The sequence below is a fragment of the Neoarthrinium moseri genome, assembly GCF_022829205.1.
Source record: "Neoarthrinium moseri strain CBS 164.80 chromosome Unknown scaffold74_Wmoseri_CBS_16480, whole genome shotgun sequence".
Lineage (NCBI taxonomy): Eukaryota > Fungi > Ascomycota > Sordariomycetes > Amphisphaeriales > Apiosporaceae > Neoarthrinium > Neoarthrinium moseri.
The window spans coordinates 1,944-29,768 of record NW_026055188.1 but is presented as its reverse complement, the minus strand read 5'-3'; the positions used below and the strand labels follow the sequence as shown (position 1 = coordinate 29,768).

The window sequence follows — 27,825 nt, the reverse complement described above, 5'->3', positions numbered from 1 at the left end:
ATGTCCACACGCCTGCCCTCGCTGGCCCGCCATCTGGCCCAGCGCACGACAAGCCTCCGCGCAACATCTCACCCGACCATGGCTCTCCCGCTCCAGCGGGCCGCCTACTCCTCCTCCTCCTCGCCGAGCGACAACCCCTTCGCCTCGTACCCGGCGCCGCCGCGCCTGCCGGCCGCGGAGCAGGCCGAGTTCGAGCGGCTGCAGCGCAGCGCCAACACGCAGGAGCCGCTGGACCCGGTGGCGGCGGAGGCCGCGACGGCGTCCCAGGCTGCCAGCAGCAGCAGCCAGATCAACCCGGATCCCCAGGGCGTGCAGTCTCCGGTGGCGGCCGAGGCGCTGACGAACCGCGCGACGCTGGGCGAGACCAGCAACCTGCCGCTGCGGCGGGGCGCGCCGCCCGAGTTCGAGGGCGACGTCAACCCCAAGACGGGCGAGGTCGGCGGGCCCAAGAACGAGCCGCTGCGCTGGGGCCACGCGGGCGACTGGAGCTACAACGGGCGGGTGACGGACTTTTGACTGAGCAGCTGGAGTCACGGGGATTTGGTGGGTGGAAGTTTGCTGTGAGTTTGAGCAGACAGAGAGAGAGAGAGTGTGTGTGTGTGAAAGAGAGGGTGAGAGAGCGACTTAGGAAGGGGGAAGCTTCGCTTTTGGATGTAATATATATGCTGTACACTATTTTCTTACTGCAAGGCCCCTAAGCCCGCCTGGGGGCCAGAGGCAATAATAATACCCAAAATCTACGAAACCCCGTGGATACGTCTCTCTACGGTTCACAGAAGCGTATCTAGCCAACGGGCATGGACGATGGACTTTGGATGTGGCCTCAAAGTGCAGCTGGACATTGTCCATGGAGAGACGTACGCCCCGGGACAGTTATAGTCCAGGTTTCCACTCAACGAAAATCATACCCATGATAGTAACGTGTATTATACCTCAAAATCGGGGTTACCTCATCAAATATACACAGACAAAGCTAGAGAACACGCCAAAAATTACCTCTCATGGCACATTGTACTAGAATGGAAAATTCCTGTCGAGTTACCACACTGGGACAAATGTCTGACCGCTGACTAGGGCCATGGATTCATCTTTACTAAGCTCGAAAAGAGTGTAATGCAATACATAAACTCACTCACCTGCTTGCGCTGGGAAGACTGTCCTCAGGCATATCTGTGTAGCAACATATTGCCAGTAGTTCAGAGGCCAGCACATCCAGAGGCAGCCGGGAAGCTATGATAGAATTGTTGGCAGCAAGTTCCAACACGTTTCGGGTCTGGTGCTTTATCGAAAAGAAAACATCCTGCGTCAAGTAAGCACCAGTATTCAGAACAGAATGATGGTCGTGCTCATATGCATTGTTGCGAGAAAGCAGGGCGATAAATTGGCTGCAGGGAGGCGAGGTCGACGTATTTGCCCGACATGGCAAAAGAGCCCTTCTCGAAAGGCGGTCAGGGCAAACTCGGCATCGGCAAGCAGCGTCATGCGGCATACCAGTCCTGCCAGTCATGCAAACACTTTATCGGGGCGAGAGTATGCGACACGAATTGACGGCGACAGCCAATCGCATGGCCCAGGTCGACATGGGGGTTCCGTGATAGAGAGCTGGAATCTGCATGGCTGATGCTGCAAAGCAATGTGTTGGCCTGCATTGGCATGTAAGCACATAGGAACTTGGGGCAACAAGACTCCAGCATTCTGGTCGTGGCAGATCCGCGCGCGAGCGTGCGTCGCATTAATAATGACGGACGCGAAGTGGACATGGCGAAAGTGCTGGATGGCGCGCGCTGCCCTACGGTTCCAGGACGGGCAGATGGACAGGGATAGGCCCATGTCGGTGCGACCCGCTTGAGGAACGACCCCTGCCGGATCCCGTCAGTTGGTGCGGATGTTCAATTTGTGGAAGACGCGTGCATAGCTTCAAGACACGACCTAGGCCTTGCTAGAAGGTAGCGGGTAGCTAGCTGATCAAACACCACCGCCAGGACTCGGCGGGTTAGCAGCAGCAAGTCGCAGCGTTGGTCCGCTCAGATCGATCGTGGATGTGCTTCAGCGATGGAAGTAGATACGTTGCGGTTCCCCGTGGGCGGCACTGTCAACAATGTTGAACCTAGCAGGGGAAGTTTCATCTGATTCCTGAGATACCGACGACCTTCGAGACGGAGTGAATCCATGAAAATCAGGGGACTCGGCAGACAGTGGGGCCCAGGCGCTGGCGTCGGGTTTTGCTTTCTTTGGCGCAGACCACCAGTTCTTTGGGGAGGTGGCTGCTCTCGCGCGAGAAATACTACCGGTATGTACATGATAACGTCAGAGCCTCGGGATGGGATCGCGCCCATTGGCCGCTGGTTCCTGGCAGGTCGAGACTTGCAGCTCGCCGCATGAATCGGGCATGGAGATGTGGCTTTCTGATGAAGCTGATTCCCCTACCCTGTGCCTGGCCTGGCTCCTTCACCGGGGACCTTGTGGGAATGCTGCTGCGAGCCGCAAACCTTGGGGAGGGTGATTTACCCGTGGATGATCTACTTGTACAACTCACCAACCAACCCAGCGAGCATCGAACCCGCGTTCCAGGCGCTTGTTTGTGCAGTGACTTGCATGCCGGGGCGGGGGGCCCTCTGGCTGGGGTGCGAGTGCGCTGTCATGCACGTTTCAACATGACAAACGACTGGGACGGTGTGATGATTCGTAGCTCGTGTCGAACCGGCAAAGCGTGCCGTTACAGAGCAGCTGAAAGGAAGGTATGAATGTGACGGGAGACGTGCCTCATGGGAAGTGGCGAAAGCGCTCCCCCTGAGGAAGCGAGCGACAGCTTGTTTTGAAGCGGCGTAAGATCCTACCGAGAGCTGCTTGTGCAACCACATTTGTCTTCTGCGTGGGCGCTGGTAGGCAAAGAGCATTCCCATCCTCTGATGGTGGTGATGCGTGACCAGAAACATGGGAAAGGGACAAATAGCTGGGGTCGCTTGTGCAAGGGGGGCGGATGGGCGGATGGGCGGATTTGGCAGACACTGGATTCGGGGGGTGGTGGCAGCAAGGGGGCGGCGGCCGCGGCGGCAGGGCCCAGGGGATGGGCCTGGCAACTGCCCGGGGCCTGTCGCCAGCGCGGGAAATGCTCGAGAGGCGGGCTGGCGCGGAGCAGCCAAAATAGAAATCGGATTGGACGAATTGGTGTTGGTGGGTGGCCCCCGATGACAGCTACGACTCGAGCTCGAGCGACACTGGACCTTCGTGCCTGGTGCTGCCTGGTCGGTGCTGTGCACAGACAGCAGCAGAAGAAAGCTTGGGCGCGCGACCAACTCCCGGGGTCAGAGGTGTGAGGTTTTGTGATGTGATTGATCTGCTTCCATGTCTCTGAGGTTGCCGCCGCCGGGACGAGTCGCAAACTATATGACTACAGAGGTGGGCATCTCTCACCGGTGGTTGCTATGGACCCAGTTGGAAAGAGGAGGGGAAAAAAAGAAAAAGAAATAAACAAGTCAGAGACACCGAGACGGAGAATGGCATCTCGGTCGCGCATCACCATCAGCCAGATGACATTTTCGTTTTCGTCAAGGGACCGGACGGCATAACTAGGGTGGTGTCAAGGTGTCACAGGCCTGACAAGCATCCATGGATCATTGACGCACTTTTTTTTTTCTTTGGGTGATCCGCAGCCCACCCGGAGCAGGGATCAGCAGCAGGGAAAACAGGGGTGGAGGCCCCCCGTCCTGGCCGTACTATGGTAGAGCTCCAAAGGCGGTCGCATCCCTGCGCATGCTTGACAGAGTTTCCCCCTTCAGTGGGCCCGCTAGCGGCTGGCTAGCGCTGGGGTGGGAGGGAGACTCGGGGGCCGGGCCAAGCTGGTTCCTGTCGGTCTGCATGCCCCATGCAAGCTGGTCAAGCTGGGCAAGCTGGCAGGGCAGTGGGCAGTAGTCAGGCAGGGTACCTGGGTACGTTGGAAAGGTTTCTGTCTGGCGTCAGTGGGTTTTCCCTGGTGTGCCGCTAGCCCCAGGCCGAACCTGGCGCGGGCTCGCTGGAGAGTTTCGGTTCAGATGGGCTTTCCTTGGGGCAGGGTTCCATGGAAGGTCGTGTTGGTCCTGCTCCAGCACAGCAGCCCCCCGTGCCCCCGGCCCCCCCCCCCCCCCAGTACGGTACAGTAGGTACCCTTGGGCCTTTAGCGGGTACACCCAGCCAACCTTAGCTGCTGCTGCTGCTGGACTTGGTGCTAGGGACCGCCTGCGCTGCCGCCAACCCAACCTTGCCCCGGATTTCCAGAAACTCTTGCCTGCCTGCATCTTTTTCTCTGCTCTCTGCTCTCTGCTCTGCCTGAGACAGACCAGACGGCCAGCCCTTTTCCCGGCTCTCACCTTTCTGAAGTTTCTGCGGATCGCATCACACATGACAACAGGAAATCCATGAGCCACCCGCCCAGCCCCGAGACGTTGCCGGCGACGAGTTCGAGTTCGAGTTCCCCCCGTCGTCACCGTCGCTAGCTCGCCCAGAGCAGCACCCGCCGCCCCGGGCAGCAAAAACGACGACGAGGTGCGAGGTTAATCCGAGCTAGGACCAGACCCAACGACCGCCGACCGCCAGCCGCCTTTTCGCATTGGGCTCTCCCTCTCTCCTCCTCGCCCGTCATGGACCCGAGGCCACCACCACCACACCAACCGCCGCCGCCGCCGTCGTCACAGCACCAGCACGGTGTGCCCTTTGCGCGAAACCCATCGTCGCCCCCCTACGGTCGCTCTCCCTTTCCGCCCGCCGCCGCCGCCAACAACAACAACAACAGCAGCTATCCTCCTGCCTCGCACCCGCCCTCGCATCCTACCTCGGCCAGTCCCGCCGCCTATGGACCAGACCACCAGCGACGGCCCTCCGCAGACGCCCCGACCTACTTCCCGCACCACCACCAGCCTCAGCAGTCCCGAATGCCGTTCGGCCCCGGCCCCGGCTCCGACCCAGCCTCCCATCCGGGTCCCTCCCACTCGCGCCATCAGAGCTCCTCCTCCATCGGCGCCGGGCCCCTGGGTCGCAAGATGGGCCCCCCCTCGCCGCCTCCACAACAGCAGATGGGCCACTACGGCATGCCGCCTGCCCCGAGGGCCCCTCCGCCCAGCATCGGGCCACCGGCCGCATTCCCCTCGGCACGCGAGCTGCCAGCCCTGAATTCCATACCGAGGACCGGCAGCACTGGTGGCAGCATGTCTATCGCTGGCATGCTTGGAGCAGGCTTGGGCGCTGCGCCCAGGGAGCCCACGCCCGGCAGCCACCCGTCCGCGCATGCAGCTCCGTATCCACCGCCCAGCACGACTCCTGGGTCGGCGGGGCCCGGCCCGGCGTATGCGGGCTCCATTCACGCCTCGCCGAGGATGCAGCACGCTGCCGCCGACTTTGGCCCCTACTCGAGACGGCCACAGACCCCCACCGACCACGCCCGCCCGTACGATGCCCGCGATCAGAGAGGGAGCGCCGCAGGTTCTCCCCCGCAAGCCGTGTACGGCACCCCAGAGGTCTTGAGATATGGCACGCCCCAGGCACATCCTGGCAGAGGGCCGCCGCTGGGCCCGGCCGACGATAGAAGAGATCAGTCGGGTCGCATGTCGGCCGGAAGCCTGCCTCCCAGGCCGAGCAGCCAGCCGCGAGCCTACCACGGCCCTGGCAGATCGCTAGACATGGGACGGGGCCCTCCCCCGGGGGAGCCCTTCTATGGGCCCCGCCGAGAGGAACTGCGGCCCGGACAGGCAGAGTACAACCCAGAGGGCCCGCCCCGGGGTATTCCGTACGACGAACAACGCCGCCTCATGGATCGTGATCGCGAGTACCGGGAACGCATCGAGAGGGACGCCGAGCTTCGTGAAAGAGACCGCATCAGCAGGGCCCGTTTTGAGGAGGAGCAGCATCGTCTCCACCACCAGAGGCCGCCCTTTATGTCAGAGCGCGAGAGGATGGAGCAGATGGAGCGTGAGCGTATGGAGAGGGACCGCGAGTTCGAGATGCGCGAGAGAGAGAGGAGAGAGAGGACCTCCTCGGATCCGAGTCGGCACGGCGGGCGTCCTGGCGACTTTGGGCCTCAAGGGGGTCCTGGCTCGCAGGGTCCTCCGCCCTACGGCCGCGACCCCCGAGATGCCGCCCCCGGGTGGCAGCTACGTCCAGGGTTCGAGCAACCGCCGCCGAGGCCGTACGACCAGATATACGGGCCACGTCCGGGGCCGAACGAGCATCCTGCATCGGCCGCCCCACAATATGGGGGATATCCTGCTCATTCACAGCCGCCCCCCGACCGGTATCCTCCCGGTGGGCCTCCACCTCCACACGCCGTGCCCGTGTCCCAGCCAGGCCCAGGGGCGCCTCAGCCGTACGAGTCTCCCGATCGACATCGGTTTGCGCACCTACCCCCGCACCATCACCAGCAGCACCAGCCACCTCATCGAGGCCGCCCAGGCGACGAGGGGCCACCTCCTCCGTCCGTGGCGTACAACGGCGGATCTGCCGCCCACCTGGCCGAATCCTCGCGCCCGGCTCGTCCCAACGACGATGGCGGACCAACCCCCCCACTGGCTCGCCAGCAAAGTGGAGGCTTCCTGGCCATCGGGGAGATCAACCGCAAGGGACGTGTTTCTCCGCTCCCCCAGGCCGTCCAGGGAGCGCAGCCGCAGTCTGTCACCCCCGCGGCCGAGCCGGGCATCAAGAGCGAATTCGGCCGCATGTTTTCCGGCATAGGAAGCGGTGCGAGCGCGTTCGGTGTCTCGAGTCCAGCGCCCTCGCATCTCCCCTTTACGAACGCTGGTCTGGCTCGTCGCGATGATGCCGAGGCTCCCTCCGAGCCCGCTGCCCCCGAACCACCTGCCAAACCTGCCCGCAAGCGGAACAGGAAGACCAAGGATGAAGACAGCAAGGGCGACGATGACAGTTCAGGCAGGCTTACCCCCGTAGGACGCACAAAGCGCGCAAGAACTAACCACGCCCACCATCACCACCATCAGTATGTGACCACGGACTACTCTATCCGCCAGTCTCAGTATACTAACATGGCTACCTCCAGTCATCACCACCATCACCACCATGTCCCGGAGAGAACAGCTTCTCCGCTGCACCCCAACAACACTCCACTCAAGAACATGAAATCTAGCACACCGGGTCACTCCCCTACAGGCCTGCCGCTGACTCACAACCATCAAATCCCAAGGTCCACCAACAACACAGCTGGTGCAGCAGCGGCCAGGCAGCGAGTGCAAAGTCCAACCATCGTCCCTAAGCCCAAGAGGACCATCAGCTCCCAGCGGGTCCTTGACAGTTGTGCCCACAAACCTCGCAAACATCTCGGGGATGTGGTTTACTCTGTCTCGCTGTCCAAGGAGAAGTTCACCACGCACTCCAAGGATGGCTACAGATCCAACCCGAAACCCTTACCCATGGATCTGATCAAGGACAACGAGAACTCCACTCTCACTGTCAAGGTGCCGAGAGCAAACTTGGACCCGACAGCTCGCGAAGAGATCACAAAGCGTTGTGCCGTTTGGGGAACGGATGTCTACACGGACGACAGTGATGTGATTGCTGCATGTATTCACTCCGGGTGGTTCCGCGGCGAGTGGGGCAGTGATGTTGATGTCGCTCTATTGGAACTGGACAAGCCAACACCGAAATCCAAGCGTGGAGGTGCCACGGCCATTGAGAAGAAACCACAGGACGTCTTGCAGGCACCTCCGACCACTGGTCCGATGCACGTACCTCCGAACCGCGACCTGCACGTCACGATTCTGATTCTCCCCTCCCTTGACATCTACCGCGGTACAACGATGCATGGGCTGCGAAGCCGGGACTGGGGCGGCTCTTCTCACGGGCGAAGGATCACTCATGATGGCTTGAGCTTTAAGATCATGGAGGTTCGCTGGGTGGACGGCGCAGCCCCACAAAGTCGCCTGCGCGGCAAAGCCCGCCGGGAGCGCATCAGGAAGGCCATGAGCGAGGTCCACAGATCTCAGGTTATCGATCTGAGCGGGCCCAAGAAAACGGAACCTCAGGTGTCACAGACGACACCAGCCGTCAATGGCGATGGCGATAAGGAGAACCGCCCCGCCACGAAGGGAACACCGGCAGTAGATTCTGGAAAGAAGGACGGTGCCTGGGCCTTTGTCCAGAAGAATGGCCCGGTGGAGATCACCACCCCCACGCAGGCCACGCAGGCAGTGCGGGAGCCCAGTGAGAACGACGCGCAGCCTATGGATACAGATGACGTCGCACGTGTCGAGGCAAAGACCGCCACAGTTGCCTAAGCCAGGGCCATGCAAGTCTGCCTGGCTTCTAATCTACCCAGTGCCAAGTGACGGATCTCAAACAGAGTAATCACGGAATTCAAAGGCGGTCCCTAGCCTGTCGGAGGGGGTTTCGCATGGCGAATGTCTGGATGTATAGAAGGAGAGAGCGGGTGGAATTTTTTAGGCTTTGCTTTCCTGTTCTGCTTATTCTCTCGAGATACCTTGGGCGGGACGGGAACGGTAGCATAGCGTGGCGTTTGATGCGTTTCGCTTCTTAATGTTTGAGACTCTTTCTACTCCCGTACGCCCGTCGTTGCTCTATCTTCGACTGCATACATCATGTGACCATGCGCTCAGTTATTCGTAGCTGACCCAGACAGAGTCTCATCAAGTAGTGTGGAGTAACCTCGTGCATGGTTGGCTCACCTTTTTGAGTCTGAAGGAGCAACATTGCCTTGCTGAGTATCGCGGTGTGGCATCTCTGTTTCACTATGACTGATGGATCATCTCGGATAGCCAACATGGGGAAAAGTGGAACTCGATATAGAATGGTCCCTGTTTCGTTCAGTTCACGGGGGGCTTGCGTATTGCCGCATGTCTGCAATATCCGGACGAGCCTATGATGGTACACACTTAATACAAACATGTATTCCAACCCAAGAAATGGAATTGAAGGGTATTTATTAGTTCCGCTGGCGAACTAAGTAGTCCAGCTTCCATATTTTCAGAGTGTAAATCACGAGCCCAGCCAGCCCACAGGTTGCCGGACGTGTGAAGATGTCATAAGGCCCTCCCGCAATACGCATCAACCTTTCCCACCCTTACCGCCAGCTAGTGCTTTACACCCTTTTCCTCCTCAACCTCAGCGACCAGACCCGGGGCGACGCCCTCCTGTGCAAGCCCCTTGAGATCCTCCTCGCCCATCTCACCCACCCAACCATTTGCAATGAGGTAGGCCCTGAACTTCTCGTCTTCCATCTTCAGGTCCTCACCCTTGAGATCCCGGACGAACAGCCGGGTAACCAGGACACCCGTGATGCCGCAGATGGCGGCGATGATGAAGGTCCAGCGCTTGCCCAGGTTGTTCTGGATCGGCGTGAAGGCCTCGGTGCCCACGGCCGCGCCGACCTTGCCGATCGCGGCCGAGAAGCCGTAGCAGGTTCCCCGGACCGCCGTGGCGTAGGACTCGCTGCTGATGAGGCCGAGCATGTCGCCGGGCCCCAGGTTGCCCGAGGACTGCATCAGGCCGTAGAAGACCACGAACAGCGGGATGATCTTGGTGATCTGGTCGTACGCGCAGCCGATGATCAGGCCAAAGACGAGGTAGCCGCTGAACCCGAGCATCATGGTGTTCCGCCGACCAATCTTGTTGCAGAGGTAGGCGCCAATGAATACGCCGGGCAGGCTGATGGCGCCTAGGAGGAGCTGATACTCGGCCGTCTTGACAATGTCGGAGCCCTGCACAACACTGGAGATGATGGTCCCCGAGAAAACGCCGTTCGGGAACGTGATAAAGTCGTATAAGAACCAGGCTCCACAAGTACCGATGAGATCCTTCCAGTAGTACTTGAGGACGAGCAGGTAGGGGACCCTCTTCTTGATGGCGCCGCGGCGGTACAGCTTCGAGTTCAGCATCTTCATGCGGAAATAGAAGATGACGATGGGGATGACGCAGCCGATGCCAAAGCACACGCGCCACACGGTGGAAAGCCGCGTCACCCCGGCGGCGGATATGACGATGAGGAAGACGATGACGGCCAGCGGGCCGCCAAACGAGAGCGGCAGGTTGGTGACGAGGACGAAAATGGGCCCGCGGTTCCGGAGCGCCGTCTCGTTCGCCGACTCGCTCGCCGAGGTCGACGCCGCGGGATACTCGCCGCCGGCGCCGAAGCCCACGACGCCGCGCGCCACCGTCAGCATCCAGAACATGCCCAGGGTGGTGGCGCCGTGCGAGGCCGTGGCGAGGATGCCGCCGACGATGACCAGCAGCGTGGTGAGCACGATGGCGAACTTGCGGCCCAGGTAGTCGCACGTCAGCCCGATGGTCACCTGGCCCAGCACCTCGCCGACCAGCAGGGCGTTGGACACCTGCGTCTTGACGGCCGACGTGTAGACGTCCGGGTACTCCTGGGTGAAGAGGACGTTCAGCATGGTCCTATCCCCTTTGGTCAGTACTCTGGCATCGATGACTTGCACGTTGTTAATGAGACACCAACATCAGGTTGTTCTGATAGCTGCTCCGTAAGACATTCGTTAGCAAAGACTATACCAATGTGTCTCATTCTCGCTTCTACGCACCCGTCCGAGGCTAGGCCTGCTCCTGCGGCAATGATGGTGAACAAGTCGGACAGCCTCTGGCGCCTGCTCGAGACCTGCGCCGAGGGCGCTGCGGGGTCTTGGGAGGCGACGGCCGCAAGAGCGTCCGGGGACAAAGCACCCTTCTCCCCGGTGTGCGAAGAGGCAGAGGCCTGCTCAACGTCGCCGATTGGGACGGCACTCGACATGGCGGCAATGCGGGTGGGCCGAGAGCGAGGGCGTTGGGCGCTATAGGAGCCTATTTTGCCTACACCAGACCAGCTGCCGTCCAGTATAAATGGACTGTATCAAACGTTCCACTCGGGGCTGCTCGCCGTGAGAAGCGCAGTATAGTCTAGAATTCAATCCAAACCTACGGCCACGGAGATAGTGCGGTTTGAGGGAGAGGCCGAATTCTTAGGAAACGGGTGGCTGCGGTTCGTCCGCTATTTAGCTGGAGATCTGCGGGCGCGGGCACGCACATACATGGGCGGGCACGTGGTGGCCATTAGCAGCGGCACCAAGGTCGGCGAGACCTACCTCCGAAGATCTCACCCTCCGATGGGAGACGTGCGATCGCGGCTAGCCGTTTAGATGCCGTGCGTATAACGGCCATTTCTCAGTCGGAGAAGTTGGAATCGTACGATCCTCCAGCGCGCCGGCGATGGATTCAAGTCCGGTGCGCTGCGGTCTACGCCAAGGAGAGATGAATCCTGTGCTTCGAGTTCTGGCGCAGCACATTCCAGGTCCATTGAGTCGGCGCACGTGCGTACGTTTTACTGCCGATAGATCCAGGACACTATCCAATTGCCTACCAATTCGGGAATATGACCACGACCAGGGAGATGTCTCGGATCCTTCAACGTCGTCTATAAGTCCCGGTGGGTCGCGCGCTGCCGCTCCACCTTGGCGACTATTACAAGCTTTGTGGCTCCCGCCTTGGCCGCTGCTTGGCATCTCGCCCAACCAGCGTGCCCACGTGCCTACTGGTCTACTGCGCCGCGTTCCAGGCAGGAAATCAACATATATCCGACCACGCGGCCACCCTCCCCGGTCGGTCTTAAGATGGGATTTTCATCATTCGCACCATGGCCCGACATGTCGGTTAAGCGGCCAGGTGGATCATGCAAAGGAAAGCGTAGCGTACCCGGCCAGAGTCCACGTTTGAGTGACTGAGCCATCGAATGAATGCCACGTACCGCTGACCTGGGACGGGACCCTGCATGTGAGAAATTATCATTTCATGTTTCTTTTAAATATGCTTGGCAGTTCACTTTGATTGTTTCTTCCCCCGGAGGATCATGGTCATGCCCCTCAGTGAGATCCGGATTGTTTTAACAGCGAAACCACTGGCCGAGGTCTAGCTAATCTAATGCCACTGTAGATGGGGCATGTAGCACAGCAGAACGTCTCAATACATACCTATCACGCACGGCGCAATCAACTCATCAGTAACGACATCTTGCCCAGGACATTCAAGTGAGTATACATGTGAGTATAATCTCGGACAAGCCCCACATGTACAATCCCAAAGATCACAATCTCACTAAAGTCACTCAAGGTGCGAGGTTATTACTTCGTGAATTACTATGCGGTCTTAGCTAAGTACCTCCTGCCTGTCCATAGGGTGTTTCTCATTGTGGTATGCGTCGAATATATATAGAGGGTATTGATTTATGCAAATGAATGACAGTTGCACACCCCAAGAGCGATAAAACATCCAAACTAGGATCCAAGCGAGGAGCCGCAGGCGGCCTTGTCAACTTGCCTGCCCGCAAGTTTAATGCCAGGTGGCGGGTCCAAGGAACGAGCCATCATCAGGCAGAACCTTGGTGACGGCAGCACCGTCGTTGTCGAGGTTCATCTGCCAGACCGTGTTGCCCCACCAGTCGGGGAACTCAGAACCGCTAAGACCCAAAGCCAGAGCAGCGATGACGACGCAGAGAGCGGTACCGATATCGAGAGCACCAGACATGACGTAGTTGTAGCGAGCTGTGGGTATCCGTTAGTCAATGACTTCCTCCTTATAAGATAGAAAAGGCAGGGAATTGGGAACTTACTCCACCAGCCGAAGAACTTCTTCTTGATAAACCAGTTAAAGGTGAGACCGACGATCACGTATTGACCGAGGTACCACGTCGTTGCTGGGGGAATCATACCAGCAGCTCCGAAGATGGCAGGGAAGAAGACGTATCGGAGGAAGCTGCGGGGGAAGCGCATGGCGAGGAAGTACTGCGCGATCGGGAGAGCGGCACCGATGAGCCAGAACCAGTTGATCCAAGAGAACAGCTGTCCAGCACCGAACATCTTGGCAGGTCCCAGGAGACCCCAGATGACACTGGCGTTGTAGAATGTTCTGGCGTGGGGGCAGGTCAGACCGTTGACTTGCGTCGGGGTGCAGATACCCTCAATGTTGCCTCGCAGGAAGTTGTAAGCAGCAATCTGGACGATCGAAAGCCAGACGACGGCAAACAGTTGTGCGGCGAACCTGATAAATACTGTTAGAAACCCCTTTCGAAATGCTCTTCAAGGGACCAATGCTTTGCTACTCACATGGTTCTCGGGGGGATCTTCATGTAGTGACCGATCTTCATATCGGCGACATACTGGAGTCCGTTATACGCCAACATGTAGCCCCAGCTCTTGAACAACATCATGGCAACAGGGCGTCCTGGAGTCATGTACCCGACAATCATCTCGGTAATAACGTTGAGACCGGTCTGTTGGTTGGTGATGGCCTGGATGATACCGACGGGCAAGATGAAGACAGCGCCAATAATGACACAGAGGAGGTATGCCCACCACTCCAGGTGGGTGTTCCAGAGCCGCGAGGCAATCATTCCAAAGGCGAAGTTGACGAGGAAGACTGCCAGGAACCACCACTCGGGTGCCTCACGGTACTTGCGCATGAGCTTCAAGTGGACATCGGCCTCCTCAAAGCGGGCATTGCGTGCGCGCGAGACGATATCCTTACCGTAGAACAAGGCGACGTGGACGACGGTAGAGATCAGAGTGGCGAAGGACATGCCGTAGGACAGAGAGAAAGCAGGGCCCAGGATCAGGGGAGAGTACTCTTCGTAGGCGGCCTGGTCGAAGGTGTAGTCCTTGGTCAGGATTCTCGAGGTGTTGTACGCGGCGCCAAAGTGGTCGAAGTTTTGGTTGGCTGAGATGGGGAGGTACTGCATGAAGTCCGGACCAGCCCACGCAAGACCGATACAACCCAGCATCATGATTACGACACCGGCAGCGACGTTGAGCAAGGCAAAGGCAGGGGTCTGCAGAGGGCTGCCCAAGAAACCGGTCACGATACTCCAGTCGAACGAGAGGGGGATCAAACCCAAACCAGTCTGGCCACCGAAGATCTGGTTGACAACCACGTTCTCAGGGGCGATCCAGCACACAAAGGTGAAGACCTGTAGGAAGGTGGCCATGACCTGGGGGATCCATTCGTAGCAAAAGCAGCCAAGCGCCACGAGCAAGAAGAACTTATAACGGCCGATTCTCCAGCCATTGGTCAAGGACGGGTCTGAGGGGGAGTGGTCATGCAGCGAGTACATGACGGTGGTATAGATCAGAGTCGCGGGCCACACCATGGCAGCGGGCCAGACCAAGAAACGGCGTAGCAAGCCGGCCATACCGAAGCCCATGGCCTGGGTGGAGATGATGAGGAGAACCTGGAAGCCCCAACCAAAGAACTGCTTGTAGAAAACCTCCTGGGCCAGAAGGATATCGATGGCGTAACTCGCAGACGCACCGGCAGCCGTCATGACAGTGATGATGGTGTGCTCCTTCACGTTGAACGGGCCAGGGTTCAATTCCAGCACATGTCCAAACAGCTTGAACGACTTGTTAGGCATAACCGCGTGCCATCCCTTGCCAATGCTGCACTGGCCGTCAGTAATCGACTCAACAAGTGCGTGGCGAAGCTGGACATGGGGACAACTCACGGGTAAGCGATCAGCTGCACGACAGTGGCAGTAATGTAGGTTGGCGATCGACGCAGACCGAGCAAGATGTTGCAGGCGGCCACAACCGTGCACAGCAGGAAACCAATACTCCAGGCACGGATAGTGTTGACGGGCATCTCGGGGTCATCACCCGGGCGGACCTGTCGCGGGCGTTAGAACCTGCATGATTGGGCAGAGGAAGGCCGGTCTACTCACAGCACTGCGAACTTCGGGGTACGGGCTGTCTTCCACCAGAAGGGAGCCCTCGAGGGCAGCCTCCTTCTCGACATCACCAGAGGCCAAGGCATTGTCGACGTTGTCGAGCTTCTCGGTGTCCAGGAAGGGGTCCCACTTGTGAAGGCGCTTGAACTTCTTCAAGTCGGCCTCCGGGTGGACCGTCTCGCCGCCGACCTCGTAGGTGGCACCGGACGTGTAGGCTTCATCGCCCTCGACCGGTGCCGCATTGGTCTTCCCACGCCATGAGAAGCCCATCTTCGCCTTGTTCCTTTGCTAAGGGCTCGGGGCAAGATTGTGTTGACTTGTTGGAGCAGCTGCACGCCGAGAGTCCAGCAAGGTCGGAGCGTGATCTCTCAGGCAGAGTTCATAGGGGAGGGGTCCTAGGGGGTATTATTTATGTGCTGCATGAGCAGGTATATGGCTGGGGTGGCAAGGCCGAGACGTCTTAACCCGTCTACTATCAGCCCGGCGACAGCGCTGCACGCTGGGGTTCAGGCCGGATGGCAGGTAGGTGGCCGGATGCAGTCTTGGCGGGATGGAAAGAGTGTCCCAATATGTCGGAACACCTTGAAACTTTCTCAACACCTTCCCTATCCAGCAAGATGAGAAGGCTAGTGAGCCGCAGCCATCTCCGCAGGCCCCCGAATCCATGGGCGAAGGACGAGAACGCAGGTGGACCCAAAGAGTGGAAATCTTGGCAAACACTGTGGGCACGGAGCGACGATGCTTGATCCCCCCTCCAGGATAGAGCACCCTTGATAAGACCCTGCCCTGCCTGCCAACTGCGCTGCGTTCTCCAAGCATTAACTTAGGGGTGGTAATTGGCGCGGGCCAAGCGAAGATCAACTGCTTGTCTAGATCAGCCGAAGATCGTCGGAATCGCTCGCTCGCTGTGTCTCTAAAAAGAGCCTTCAATCCGTGAGGTCTTGCGCCAAGTAGGGGTTGAGGGTCGTCGAGACCTGAGCGGGCACATATGGGTCTGCAAACCCCTTGCCACACGCGCATACACACAAAGAGGAGCCGAGATGCGATGTGATGCTGCCATGCCATCGGCATGGCTTTCCATGTCGTCCAGCTTTGCAGCCGTGTAACCGACCAGACCCAGGACGGGCGCTATCAAAACTCGCGGACGATACTGTACATTGGCCATGGCTGCTGCCCCGGACGGCATTGATTGGGCAGCAGGGGTCCGGGTTGCGCTCGTGCGCAACGGCGAATGAAGGCCCGTCATGGCATAGCACCGTTGGCAATAAATTGACGGCGTGCAGCGCCAACGAACCGCCAAGCTGGGCCAAGAAACCACTCTCAGATAGCAATCTATCAGCTGAGTCGGCATGTGGGAGATATGCTTCATGCTTCATGCTTCCTGCATTCTTGCTGCTGCTACCGTGTAACGCGCACAGGAAAGAGAGACACCCTGCTGCTCTACCGTGCATGTCGTCAGCAACCAATGCATGCGAGCAACTCGCCCGCCGGGCAAGCCGGCACTAGGCTAACTGCTGCGCAAGGTGTTCTCAGGTCTGACTGAGACTCATCACTGGGTGGACACAGAGAGAACCGCTGACTATACGCTGCTGACTGTGTTCAATGGTTGGCGCATTTGCCATTTCGGTTCACCATGTCAATTGGCCCTCGGCTGCGCCATGGCGTTGTCAGTCCGCCACGGGGCCGTGATTGGCGAACTTGGTTGATCTGCAGTATTTCAGGATGAAGGGGGCTGAACGGATTGAGACTAAGTTACGAGTTACACCCTGCCTGGGAGACTCGGCTAGAAAGCGAGCCGTGTTGTGGCACAGTTGCGAGCATCTTCCGGAAGTCTGGCGACGGCGTCGTTCAACGGTCGTTCCAAGGCGTCCATGTCGCCATGCGTTCGTCGACAGTCGTTGTTTGCTGCCCAGAACGCGGCTGAGGTCAAGCTTTTCTAGCTGTGAAGCCTCCCGCTCTTGGCCACAGAGAAGTTCTTGGCCACAGAGAAGCTCTCGCCAAGTTTGCAGATGGCGGCATCCCAAGACTTTGGCGGAGGATCCCCCAAGGCTTGAATCCGAATGTGTGTATAGCTAACTTATCGTCGACGCATTGATTTCTGCCGTGCAGCAACCCCCCCTTGCGTCCCGGCTGTCGTCAATTCACCGATGCCACACCAATCACCGACTGGTCGCGACCACGACCCCGGCCCTGCCCCTGGCCGTCGTCCTCAGATGCGCTCTCAGATAGTGCCTTTATGGCCACTTCTGGCTATTATCCACGCGCGAGAGCCGTTCGGGAAACACTGTGACCTCTCGTGTTCTGCGGTGGCAGGATGGTCAGGGATGGTGGATTTCGAACACCCAACATCCAATGATGGCTCCTCACGGCGACTTGGCATCCCATATCATTGCCTATCTGTGGCGACCTCTGGTAAAACCCCACACCTAATGTGCGGACCCAGTCCAGGGAGTCGAGGTGTCCATCAACTTTCTTCCTACGAAGGATATCGGGTCGGTATCCCGTGGGACCAAAAGGCTGGCTTTGCTGACACATTCGCACGACCCGGCCCTGAAGATGCAAGAGGTACCTTGCCTCACTCCCACAGCAGGCCCAATCGTCTCAACATACCTCTGTTTAGAGTTCTGTTAGAGTTCTGTGCCCCAAATGATCGCCAAGCACGACCCCTGTCACCACGCGGGGGTCTCAACCGGGGTCCGGCGGGCCAAGCCCTCATTTGTAGAAAGCGTCCTTGAATCCTGCTCCGTTGGGCCTAGCACCACGTTTAGATGCTGACAGCCATCACCCCACAACTCGGCCCATGCGTGACACTTGGTGCGAGCGTTGCACTGGACTTCCGCTTCAGGAAGCTGGTTGGCGGAGAAGCTTCTTCGCAGGCTTCGAGACATGTGCGCTTGCGCCTCAGAAGGTCACGATGGCGAGCGCGCCCTCGCCCGCGGCAGCATCGCATGGGTGGGAAGACCCTGAGTGAGGCCTCGGCCCCAGGGGGGCTATCCAGGTGGTCGGAATCGATGATCTCCAGTTCTTCAGCGGACCCACTCAATGCCAACATGGTAAAAACGGCCATCGGCCTCGTCTTTGTCTGAACATGGGACCTGAGGCGGCCCTCTGTAGCCGAAAGTCGCATGCATGTCCCAGCTCGCCTGTCTGCGGGAGAGGGAAGTGGCCAAAGATAAGGGGCATCAGGATGTACACAGACTATGCTGACAACCAACTGTGACCGCCAGCTCGTGGTGCTGGACGACTGGGTCAATGATCCTTCGCGTGCCCAAGACGCTGAGAACTCGTGCCTGCCCGTGTCTTCAATGCTTGACACCACTCAGACACTCGGTAACGACTAAGAGGCAGCCCGAGCTGTATATGGTGCCACTCTTCTAATCGCATACGGCTTTCTCACATAGTAGTTATTACTTGATCAGCATTCGCCTCTTTCTGAGAACCACTCGGTTGCTTCTACGTGAGGTTGGGGTTTCGGATATTCCACATTTAACCGCTAGCTAACAGTTCCTCCACGAACTCGACCCACCATTGGCTCATGGGTGCAGGTCGATACTGCATCAGACGATGCCCAGCAAGGCCAAGATATTAGTGCTGACTATGACAGTCCCGGAAACTGGGTGTGTATCTCCCAGATGGCGAGGGATCTCTTGGTTCGTATCGCCCATCTCTCCTCGTAGCTCGATACCTTGAGCGAGGATTTCGGATCTGATATCATGCCACGATCTTTCTAGTGATTCGTACGATATGATTGGCCAAAAGGTTGCTATCATATCAGGTTTCCATGATATGATGGTCAGGCTGATGTTCTTGACAATTATGGAGTTACCGCTAGATGGAAACGCCACTATCGAGCCGCCATCGAGAGTCAAAACCGTTCAAAGATTTTCCGTTGCCCAAGTCTCACGTGGTATGGCTTCCAGAACCAGTCTGTTGCCAGATCTTTCGAGCTTTTCTACAGTGTAAATACACTCCCCCAAAGTAGAGCTTCAGCTACACAATGGAATCAAAGGCGGATTTCATCACAGCTCACATGTCTAGATGTAACTGGAGACAAATTATTTAGTAATGAGATAGGTATACCAATCGTGAGATGAGTGTTGCTTGCTGTCCCAACAGCTCGGTTCGATGTTGGTGTTCAGTCGCATGTCGTCACTACTCGCCAGGCGTGTAACACCTTCCGGTTTGGGAGCATGGGCGTTTGCCCTCAAGGGTAAGGAGCAACTAAAGCTCGAGACCCAGCGCTTCTGTCATGCGTGGCGCTTTTTAGGCCCATGCAAAGGGATTATCAGACGTGAGCCTCTTCTAGCCGGGCCCAAAGGACGCAATCTACGAAGCAAGGCCGATCATGTCATGGAAACGGCACGAAAGCTCATCAAGTAATGAGAGCCGAAGTTTTCGAATCCTGTCTTGCGCGATTTATGTTGCAGGTGTAGAAGTCCACTGTGTCTAGAATAGTATTAGCATTCAATGTTGGCGGGGACCAAATCAACTATTGTGGCAGTTCCAGGGTCAAAACCAACAATACCGCCTTCGAGTACGAATATCTAAACTCCAGGGAGAAACAGCAGAAAATCAGGACAAAATCCTATCTACGAAGGGCTAATACTGGTACAATATGATGACGCTTTGCATACTATCCGTATGCGTGATATCAAGTCGGTCAGCAATTGGCCGTTGTGAGATGTTAGACACTGGCATACATCTAACTTCGTACATGACAGAGTTTCCGAAAGTGGACCAGTTCGTCGCTTTTCTGGCCTGGAATGGACAATGGAAATTTTGGCCTAAAATGAAGAGCGGATGTGTTCACATGTTGGCTCGTCGACCATTGAAACCTCCGGTCGTATCACCGTGTTTTGTTTTTGAGATAAACTACAACCATTAAGCCGGTAGGTTCAACCCCAAACAATTTGATTGTCTCAGAAAAGGTTTTCGGACTATAGAGTTATGTCAACCAAATCAACAAGCATTTAGCGTCGAGATCATCTGAACTAACTTATTAACGCGCATCGCACGCCGAAGGATGCGGACTTCTCCAATCGACTTTCTTCAACTGAAAACAAGAAAAAGAAGAGAACTTGGCGAGCTGAAGAGTTTTGGCCCTTTCTTCCCAATGACGGCCGAGCGCATCTTCAACTATGGGATCCATCACGCGTCCTCACTACTCAGACTTGTGTGACTGCCATGAGTGCACTACGAAACTCATCACCACACTCATAACCAAAGACCATGACTGGATGCGCCAGCATCGCAGTCCAAAGCAGCTACCATATGACTTCAGGCTTTGGAGTGCCAAGTCTGCCATGCTCAACGGCGGCATCTTCCTACCTACAGTATTCAACCCGGACCTGTTCAGTGAGCCGGGCATGTATAGACGCACCACTCCCCAGGCCTTGTTTCCAGAGCAATCCTGGACTTTCCACAGCTTTCCTGGATTCCGCCCTTACCGCTACACCTTGAGCATGCCGCGAGCTGTGGGGCCTCGACAAGCCATCAAGATCCCACTGATATACACAGATGGCGCCTGCTCAATCGACGACAAATCGACTGTCAAGGCGGGTATCGGGTTCTCCGTTTGCCAGCCGGGACGCAGCCTCAAGGGCTGTGTGCGGCATTCCCTCGAGCGTGAAGGCCCCTATGGGCAGGTTTTCCCGCACACGAGCGAGCGAGCAGAGCTTCGCGCTGTGATAGCTGCCCTGGAGTGGCGGTACTGGTACAGAGAAGGCTGGGAGGCCATCGTCGTCGCGACAAACTCCACCTACGTGGTGGACGGGGCGACCAACTGCGTCAAGGGTTGGCTTGACAACGATTGGTGGACGGCGGATGGATTCAAGGTGGAAAACCGCGACCTCTGGAAGTACCTTCTCCAGCTTCTCCGTCTTTACGGCATGCATGGCTGTGAAGTCATGCTGTGGCGCATTGAGAGCATGTACAATGGACGGGCTGATCAACTTGCGAAGACTGCAATTGCTGACGGGCTTGTTCAGGAGAAGTGGAAAACATTTAAAGACCCGCAACTGAAGGATAGCTGGTTTGATATCTAGTTGGGGGAGTTTAAGTGTGGATGACTACTAGTATTAAATATCATCCTGCCTTCGAGGTAATATCAATAATCATAATTTACCTTCAATTATGCGATTATAGCTCTATCGTTTTTCCCATTTTGGCACGTCGCACTTGGATTCTGTCTGTTATAAGTTGAGAGTTTCCGGTTGCTTCTCAAAGAACGCTGCATTATTCCAAGTGCTCGAACCTTGCGACCTCATCAAGCAGGTGCCTGCTTCTAGGTATTGTTCAAAGCCTCACCAGGAGAGGAACTCCAGGGACTAGGCTCAAGAAAATGAGCCACAGGAAGCCAACCAGGTAATGCGATATAGTGTCGATGAACCACCAAAGCCCACCACCACAGTCAGAATGGCCACACATAAGACTTTCGGATGACGCCTAGAACGTAGTCGAAGCCAACATGATCCCGTGAGATGATAGAGAATCATAGCTGCTGACTGATGTACGGCGCATGTGGGTACCTACTGCCTTGTGTTTTAGGTTTCAAGTTCCTGTGGGCAGATTGCCCATTGTTGTTATTCGAAAAGTTAGAAGTCATTCCCGAATACCCAGGCCATTTGAAAGCCGTGCCCACAAACTGCAAACTTTCTTTTCATTGAGCGGTTTGCCTCAATTTTGAGGTGCAATATTACACCTGTCTTGCCTTTCTTCTTCTCACGAACCTACCATGTTATCTATCCACATGACCCTTCCTCGCCCTCCGGCAAAGCATTGCTCTCAATTTCAAGCCGCCATACCCTGGTCTAGTTCATTACTCCCATTCACGAAGTTCTGCATCGCAGTTTGGAGTATCTTACTGCTAGACTTTCAAGATAGCGCAGACCCAGCAGCGCTGTCCTCTACACAGCATTACACCATGTGTCGAAGGAGGTATATTGTCTGCGACCAAATGCTGGTTCAACGTCCTACCGACCCTCTACAACCGTGTGGAAACTACACCAGAGATCTAGAACAACCATACGAGTCCTGTGGCGACGTTATGCAAGGCAGAAAAATGCCTCCAACGAGCATCGACGCTTTGCGCCGATGCCACTTGACCGGCTACTCCAATTGTCTGGGCTGCTGCTCCGAGTGTAAACTCAAGCGGGGGCTAAGATGGGAATCGCTATTGGCACGGCTGCCGAAGTTTGATGATACGGCGGTCGAGGAGACTAAATTGACCTTGAGTGCGTGGCTTGAAACCACCGAGATATTTCTCGGACAAGTCAGCCACAGCGATATCACGGATGCTGCTGGAACTCCATGTAATCAACCAGCCAGGGGAGAAAGCCCTTCTTTTCGTCCACGTTCATCTACGGCATCTTCACAAGGATCCTACCAACATCAAATGTCATCGCCAATGCCAACTGGCCAAGCAACAGCTCAATTAAGAAAGAAATCATCACATGCATCTACACCTACGACTAGCGGACAACCTGAAGCTCAACCAGTCAATGCAGGTCAACTTGAAAACTCCTTTGCGGAAACTTACATCCGAGTGCCTCAGATAGGTGGCCAACCAGGTCACGACTTGGAAGACCTTGTATATTCACAAGATGGCGCCGTGCTTCCCAGAAACGGCGTATCGGGTGCTGATGCTTACCGTGATAGTTCACTTGAGCGCAGCAGGAATTCGAGAAGTCGTGGTTCAATCTTACCTGTCCAAAGCCTCTTCGAAATTCCTCAGGTGCTACAAACACCTTGCTTCTCTGTAGCACCACCGACAGATATGACAACTGTGGCTGAGCCCCAACCGACCTCTCTGATGCAAGCACAGCAATACCAGCCTGGAGCCCTTGCTTATCGAAAACAAAACAGCCCGCCTCCATTATTTCAGAACCAACAGATCATACCAACTCCTCAAATTCAAATGCAGATACAGATGCAGCAGTATGCTGGCCAAAACATAAGCTTGCAACAAAGAACAGCTTCCGCTTATCATCCAAATGGGATGTATGTTGACGGGGGACCTTCCCCATATACAAAACCCATGCAAACACTACAGAATAGATGGCCCCCTCAGATAATAGCTTCTGAGCAGTCTTTCCAGCAGTCACAGGTTATGCAATACAGTCCAGCACCGCATATGATGACAGGGTCGGCTACGCAACAGCATCCAACGGGAGTGGCGCAACAATTCCAAGAGCATTGCCAACCCAATAGACAGTAGCCATGCATATCGAGATGACGTGGAACGGATATGTCGACTTTACTTCATGCTCCTGGCGGTGCGCAGTATAGCAGGGCTGTTTGAGCATTTGAGGTTTCACGACGCTGAACCAAGGGTGGTAATTGTCTGTGATCATCAGCTCAATGGAAACATACGTAAAGATACCCGACTGGCGAGAAGGATTTCATACAGTGTTTTGCGCTAGTGCGTTTGACGCATTCATGGTTATCTAAGGGGGTTCTCTGGGGTAGTCATGCATTACGCGATACGCACAGGCTCTGATAGTCGTAAAGACGTATATTTATACAAGAGTTGTCTAGTAAGCATGTAGTCGCCCAAACCCGGAGGTTCTGGGAGCCAGAAATGGAGGCAAATACGCCATATGTAAGCTCTAAAAAAATGAAAGAAAGTCATGTTGCAGCGTATCATCAAGCTTTGAAAAATTAATCATTTACGTTTCTTTCGTTCTTAAAGTTTGCAAATTCCAGAGGATTATTCAAGGTACCTACCTACCTAGGTAGACTGTTGGCTATGGGGCCAGCTTGCAGCACCAGCGACGACTGTCAAGCCTAGCCTAGCTGAAGGTTACCACCCTACATAAATCCTTGCCACCTGGACAACAAGCAATTCCCCCATCTTTTTTTCTTCCGAAGACCAGCATTTCAAACCACAAATTCCGCATCCAGTGATCTATCTGAATGCTTCTTGGCCATACACCGGCAGCGAGGCTTGGCACTCAATGCTGCTTTGCTCAGCGCACACCATACCTACAAACAGCTGGCCTACGACATACTTAAGCTCCTAAAACCCAGCAATTGTCCAAGGCATTCGGCAGATTACTTCTCCCATCCTCGAAAATATTACCGTTGCACAGGTTACCATGGGTCTCTTTCAAACTGTTCTGTCAAACTGTTCTGTCGACCACCACCTTTCATCTAGACATGGTCGCCATTATATGTGCACATGTCGAAACACTCCTACTTTGGGTCTTTGGGCTCCCCAGCTCGATCACATTTCGCATGTTTGCCAGATTTCCAGAGAAAACGGCACTCGCAGGCCACCCATACTTTCTCCCTAAGCATGCACAACTTGCCAGGCTCGTGGCTCTAGGATGTCTGTTGATTACACCTTACTTGGTTAGCGTGGAATGCCGTATGAGCTCAGGTTTGAAGGGACCTATCGGGAGACTGGTTGATCCATTGACAAAAAGGAACAAACGGGCAGCTTATGCTTTTATGATGGTTCGACTTTGGTTGGTCATCGCCGCGTGGAATGCTATTATGATTCGTTTCCTTCGGACTGGGGACCTCCATTTCCTGATGGGCACAACGCCTTTCCTCACCATTCTACTTTAGCATAGGACCTGAGATGTGAACCAACTGAGGGGCATGTCTTTTAAGGGACTGTGACTGTTGGAGAGATCATGAGTGATTCGCAGTACCTGCATGGCAATCATCTGGACACAGAGGTACAACAGAACCGTGCGGTCTCCGGCACAGAGCTTGGGATTAGATGGCTTGACAATAGGTTCGAAATAGGCAATACGCAAGGGGCTACGCAAAGGAGAGAGTCCTTTTCTTAACCGCCAATCCCCCTGGTTTGATGCGAGACTAAAACATGCAGATACATGGCAAGTTGTGAATGGATTAATATCCAAGATGCTACGGAGAACACAAGCTGCCCAACATATTCCACACCAACCCAGTTCTGCGAAACGCCATGTCCGCATCGATTCCAATGACCACCTACTCACTTCGGTAGTAGTTTGGAGGCCAGTGAGTCTACCTAAATGCCATGGGAGTATTATCTTAGTCTGGTATGCCGTTGCGTTGCGACTGCTTCCTCAAAAGACTGCTGAAACTGAGCACCCGAATGACTCCTATGGCTGTGACCATCCCTTGGCAGCGGGTCAAAGCATAGCAACGAGATTCCCAGTTGAGTAATGATAGCCAAACGAGACAGATGCTGAGATGAGTGCTGAATTATCTTGAGGTTGTTGATACAAGGAATCTCCGTAGCTTGTTGGTGCTGAAGAGTTGGACGAGTTGCTGTTGAGTCGTGTCCTTGATTTGTGCTTGACGGTATTGGGATGCCTGTCGTTGTCGAAAGGTTCTGGTAGCCAGCGGTGTGCAATGCTGGCTTCCAGCATCACCAGTCGGTGCAAGAGCTGAGCGCAGTAAAGGGAGCGTGCTCTGAACAGTATCGCCACATCGCATCCTACTTGATCGATGCGATGCTCCACTGAGGTCACCACTCAGGTGTAATTTTTCAAAAGATTCGGGATGTAATGCCTCAGCCAGGTGACACTGAAGTGCTCCTTAACGGATGCCTGATGGCTACCGTCCCGGCTTCAGTGACATTCAAACCAGTGGCGTCAACCGCAAACACGAAGTTTTTGGGCGCATCGTCACCCGCCGTGATACCTTGATGACGATTGGTTCAAAAATAGTTTTCGCTCAGAGACCCGCCAGTCTGCCGGTAACAAGACCGGTCGACACCCACAACACGCCCAAGAGCCAGGTCGGGAGGATAGCCCAAACCAAGTCGAGGAACATTGCACGGCAGAAACACTTCAGCCGGGTGGCGGCCAGTCCGAAGACCGGCGCCGACCATAGAAAAAGGCTGGCGAGGAGGGACCGCATAACGCGAAGCCCAGCCACGAGGAGAGGAGGAGTGAGGAGGAGAGCGAGGAAGAAGTGCATAGCAATATTTGTTCTACGGATGTTACGTGGGCGGGTAAAGAGGAAGGAAGAGAAGACAGCAGATCAGCATCTCGCATCCTGTAATTTCAACCAGAGCGACATTTCATTCGAAGCAGGCACTCTCGAATGCCTTCCATGTAGTTTGACGGTGCCATGCAGTTAAGAGGAAGGAACGCTGGCCTATCGTCATCGATGCAAACACACGTTGCGATATCGACTGAGGAAGTAGAGGCCTAAGCCTGGTAGAGGGGAGCATCGTCGCTGCACAACTTTCGTGCCAAATTGATACCAAACTACGGATGGGATCTTTTACATGATGGAGTTGTGCTGTCAGCCTTGGAGCATATCCACAGAATGATGAGCGTTCCTTGCTGTCGCCGTATGCATCCGGATATAGGCTTCACTAGTCACAGGTCACTGAACGCTTCAACACCGTAGAATGAAGAAACGGCGCGCGGCACGGTGGAGCAGGTATGGAGGCAGCCAGGTTCGGCAGAAATCGTGAACGGCTTTGTGGCGCAAATGCGGCCAATATTGGAGACATTGCTCTGTTTCCAACCCTGACACTTTCGACGTTATGTATCACAGTGACCATTCCTCAGAGATTGATGAACCGTGGCGACTAATAGCCTTTTTATTTTATTTTTGTTCTCTTTTTTATTTACGTTACTGTTTTCAAGTGAATGTGCATCTGGTTGGCCATCATATGTACATTACGCTTATTTTGCTGCAGATGCTACGTTCCTAAACTGCTCACCGAGCGTCTATACCATCAAAACAACTGGTTTCGGCAAATCCGTGTCAAAACGCATGATTCTCTCAGTGCGCTGTTGTATTCATTGGGTTCTCAATGTCCACATCCGCCAATGCAGCTCGTCATATATTCCAATTCAGGAATTTACAAAACAAACATAGCGGCAGTAATGGCGAGGACGGCAGCGCTAATCATACTGCCAGCTGCCTCGATGCTACCAGCCGCAGAAGCAGTCTTGGAGTCAGTGGTGGCGGCACCGTTAGTGTTACCGTTGGTAGCAGCTACGCCTCGGTTAGCAATCTTCTTATATGTTTAAATTATTATGCAAGCTTACCTTGAGACAGGGACGAGCAAGTGCTCATGAGGGTGGAGTTGGCCATCAAGGCATCGAGCTTAGACTGTGCCTTCGCAGCCTTGGCGGTGAACTTGTCGATCTTGGTTTGGTTTCCTGGTGACAGTCAGTATGCGATTCACTCGATGTTCATTCAGCACATACCATCAAACTTAGCTTGCAGAGCAGTCGTGTTGCTAGCCATGGCAACAGCCTTCTGGAGCTGGGACATGGCTCTGCATTCTTGGACAGTCTGCTGTACGGAACAGAAGGTAGTCAAAGTGCTGTTGGACGTCATATCGGCCAGCTTGGTTGCGGCGGAACTAGCCTTGGCCTTGAAAGCATCGATCTTGGTCGTGTTGCCCTGCGATAAACTCATATTAGCCGGTGTGTGTCAGATTTCTGATCAGGATGTGATGTCTTACATCGAACTTGCTGGTCAGCTTGGTGTCGTTGGCAGCAAGAGCAATCTGCTGCTCCCAGTCCTGGATCTTGCTGCAGGCCTGCACGGACTGGGCGTGGGCGAAGACTACGGCGCAAGCCTCCGTCAGAGTGGTGTTTGAGCTGAGAGTGTTCAGCTTGGCCTGCTTGTCGGCAACCTTTGCCTTGAACGCATCAATTGCAGTCTGGTTGTTGTCAAACTTGTTGGCCAGCTTGGTCTCATTGGCGGCAAGGTCGACCTGCTGGGTAAGCTTGGCCATCTGAGCGCACTGGGCCTGGACACTATCGGTGCCATTCTTGTTGCCCTTTGCCGACACTGCCGAAGCGAAAAGGAACGAAACGAAAACGTTGGTCAGCTGCATGTTGACGGTAGTTTGGATGGGGTCTGACGGTCTAGTGGAGACGGAACGAGACAAGCAAGAAATAAACTGGGACAGAAAAAAGAGGTCGAACCGGCGACGAAGAATGAGAAGAACGGTGCGTATAGAGAATAGAATGAGCTCAACTCAAGATCTTGCCTGCTGATGGTGAGTCCAAGAAGATCGTACCACCATCGTCGGGAAGGGCAACTTTTATAGAAACCTTTCCTGTCCAGGACCGCGTCATCCGTTTGACAATGAAGCTTGTTGACGCCGTGCTAGAACCTCGATGGCTGGCTAGACGGGCAACAGCGCATCTGAC

The 27,825-nt window shown here is 55.6% G+C and overlaps 6 protein-coding genes across 6 annotated transcripts; 3 read left to right on the top strand and 3 right to left on the bottom strand.

Annotated features, from left to right (window-relative positions):
• On the top strand, positions 1 to 516 carry JN550_011801 (uncharacterized protein; the record flags this gene model as incomplete). Its single annotated transcript, XM_049310206.1, has 1 exon — positions 1 to 516. One exon carries the CDS (start codon positions 1 to 3, stop codon positions 514 to 516), a length of 516 nt encoding a protein of 171 aa, XP_049166192.1.
• Positions 517 to 4,616: 4,100 nt separating this feature from the next.
• JN550_011800 (uncharacterized protein) lies at positions 4,617 to 8,255 on the top strand (the record flags this gene model as incomplete). Its single annotated transcript, XM_049310205.1, has 1 exon — positions 4,617 to 8,255. The coding sequence occupies one exon, from the start codon at positions 4,617 to 4,619 to the stop codon at positions 8,253 to 8,255; it is 3,639 nt and encodes a 1,212-aa protein (XP_049166191.1).
• An 813-nt stretch (positions 8,256 to 9,068) lies between these two features.
• JN550_011799 (uncharacterized protein) lies at positions 9,069 to 10,741 on the bottom strand (the record flags this gene model as incomplete). Its single annotated transcript, XM_049310204.1, has 3 exons — positions 9,069 to 10,392; positions 10,454 to 10,471; positions 10,536 to 10,741. The coding sequence occupies 3 exons, from the start codon at positions 10,739 to 10,741 to the stop codon at positions 9,069 to 9,071; spliced, it is 1,548 nt and encodes a 515-aa protein (XP_049166190.1).
• A 1,571-nt stretch (positions 10,742 to 12,312) lies between these two features.
• JN550_011798 (uncharacterized protein) lies at positions 12,313 to 14,971 on the bottom strand (the record flags this gene model as incomplete). Its single annotated transcript, XM_049310203.1, has 5 exons — positions 12,313 to 12,524; positions 12,593 to 13,020; positions 13,086 to 14,414; positions 14,480 to 14,640; positions 14,696 to 14,971. The coding sequence occupies 5 exons, from the start codon at positions 14,969 to 14,971 to the stop codon at positions 12,313 to 12,315; spliced, it is 2,406 nt and encodes an 801-aa protein (XP_049166189.1).
• Positions 14,972 to 19,839: 4,868 nt separating this feature from the next.
• On the top strand, positions 19,840 to 20,745 carry JN550_011797 (uncharacterized protein; the record flags this gene model as incomplete). Its single annotated transcript, XM_049310201.1, has 1 exon — positions 19,840 to 20,745. One exon carries the CDS (start codon positions 19,840 to 19,842, stop codon positions 20,743 to 20,745), a length of 906 nt encoding a protein of 301 aa, XP_049166188.1.
• Positions 20,746 to 26,516: 5,771 nt separating this feature from the next.
• Positions 26,517 to 27,506, bottom strand: JN550_011796 (uncharacterized protein; the record flags this gene model as incomplete). The annotated part of the gene is made up of 4 exons (XM_049310200.1): positions 26,517 to 26,653; positions 26,707 to 26,820; positions 26,869 to 27,067; positions 27,129 to 27,506. 4 exons carry the CDS (start codon positions 27,504 to 27,506, stop codon positions 26,517 to 26,519), a joined length of 828 nt encoding a protein of 275 aa, XP_049166187.1.
• Positions 27,507 to 27,825: the final 319 nt, after the last annotated feature.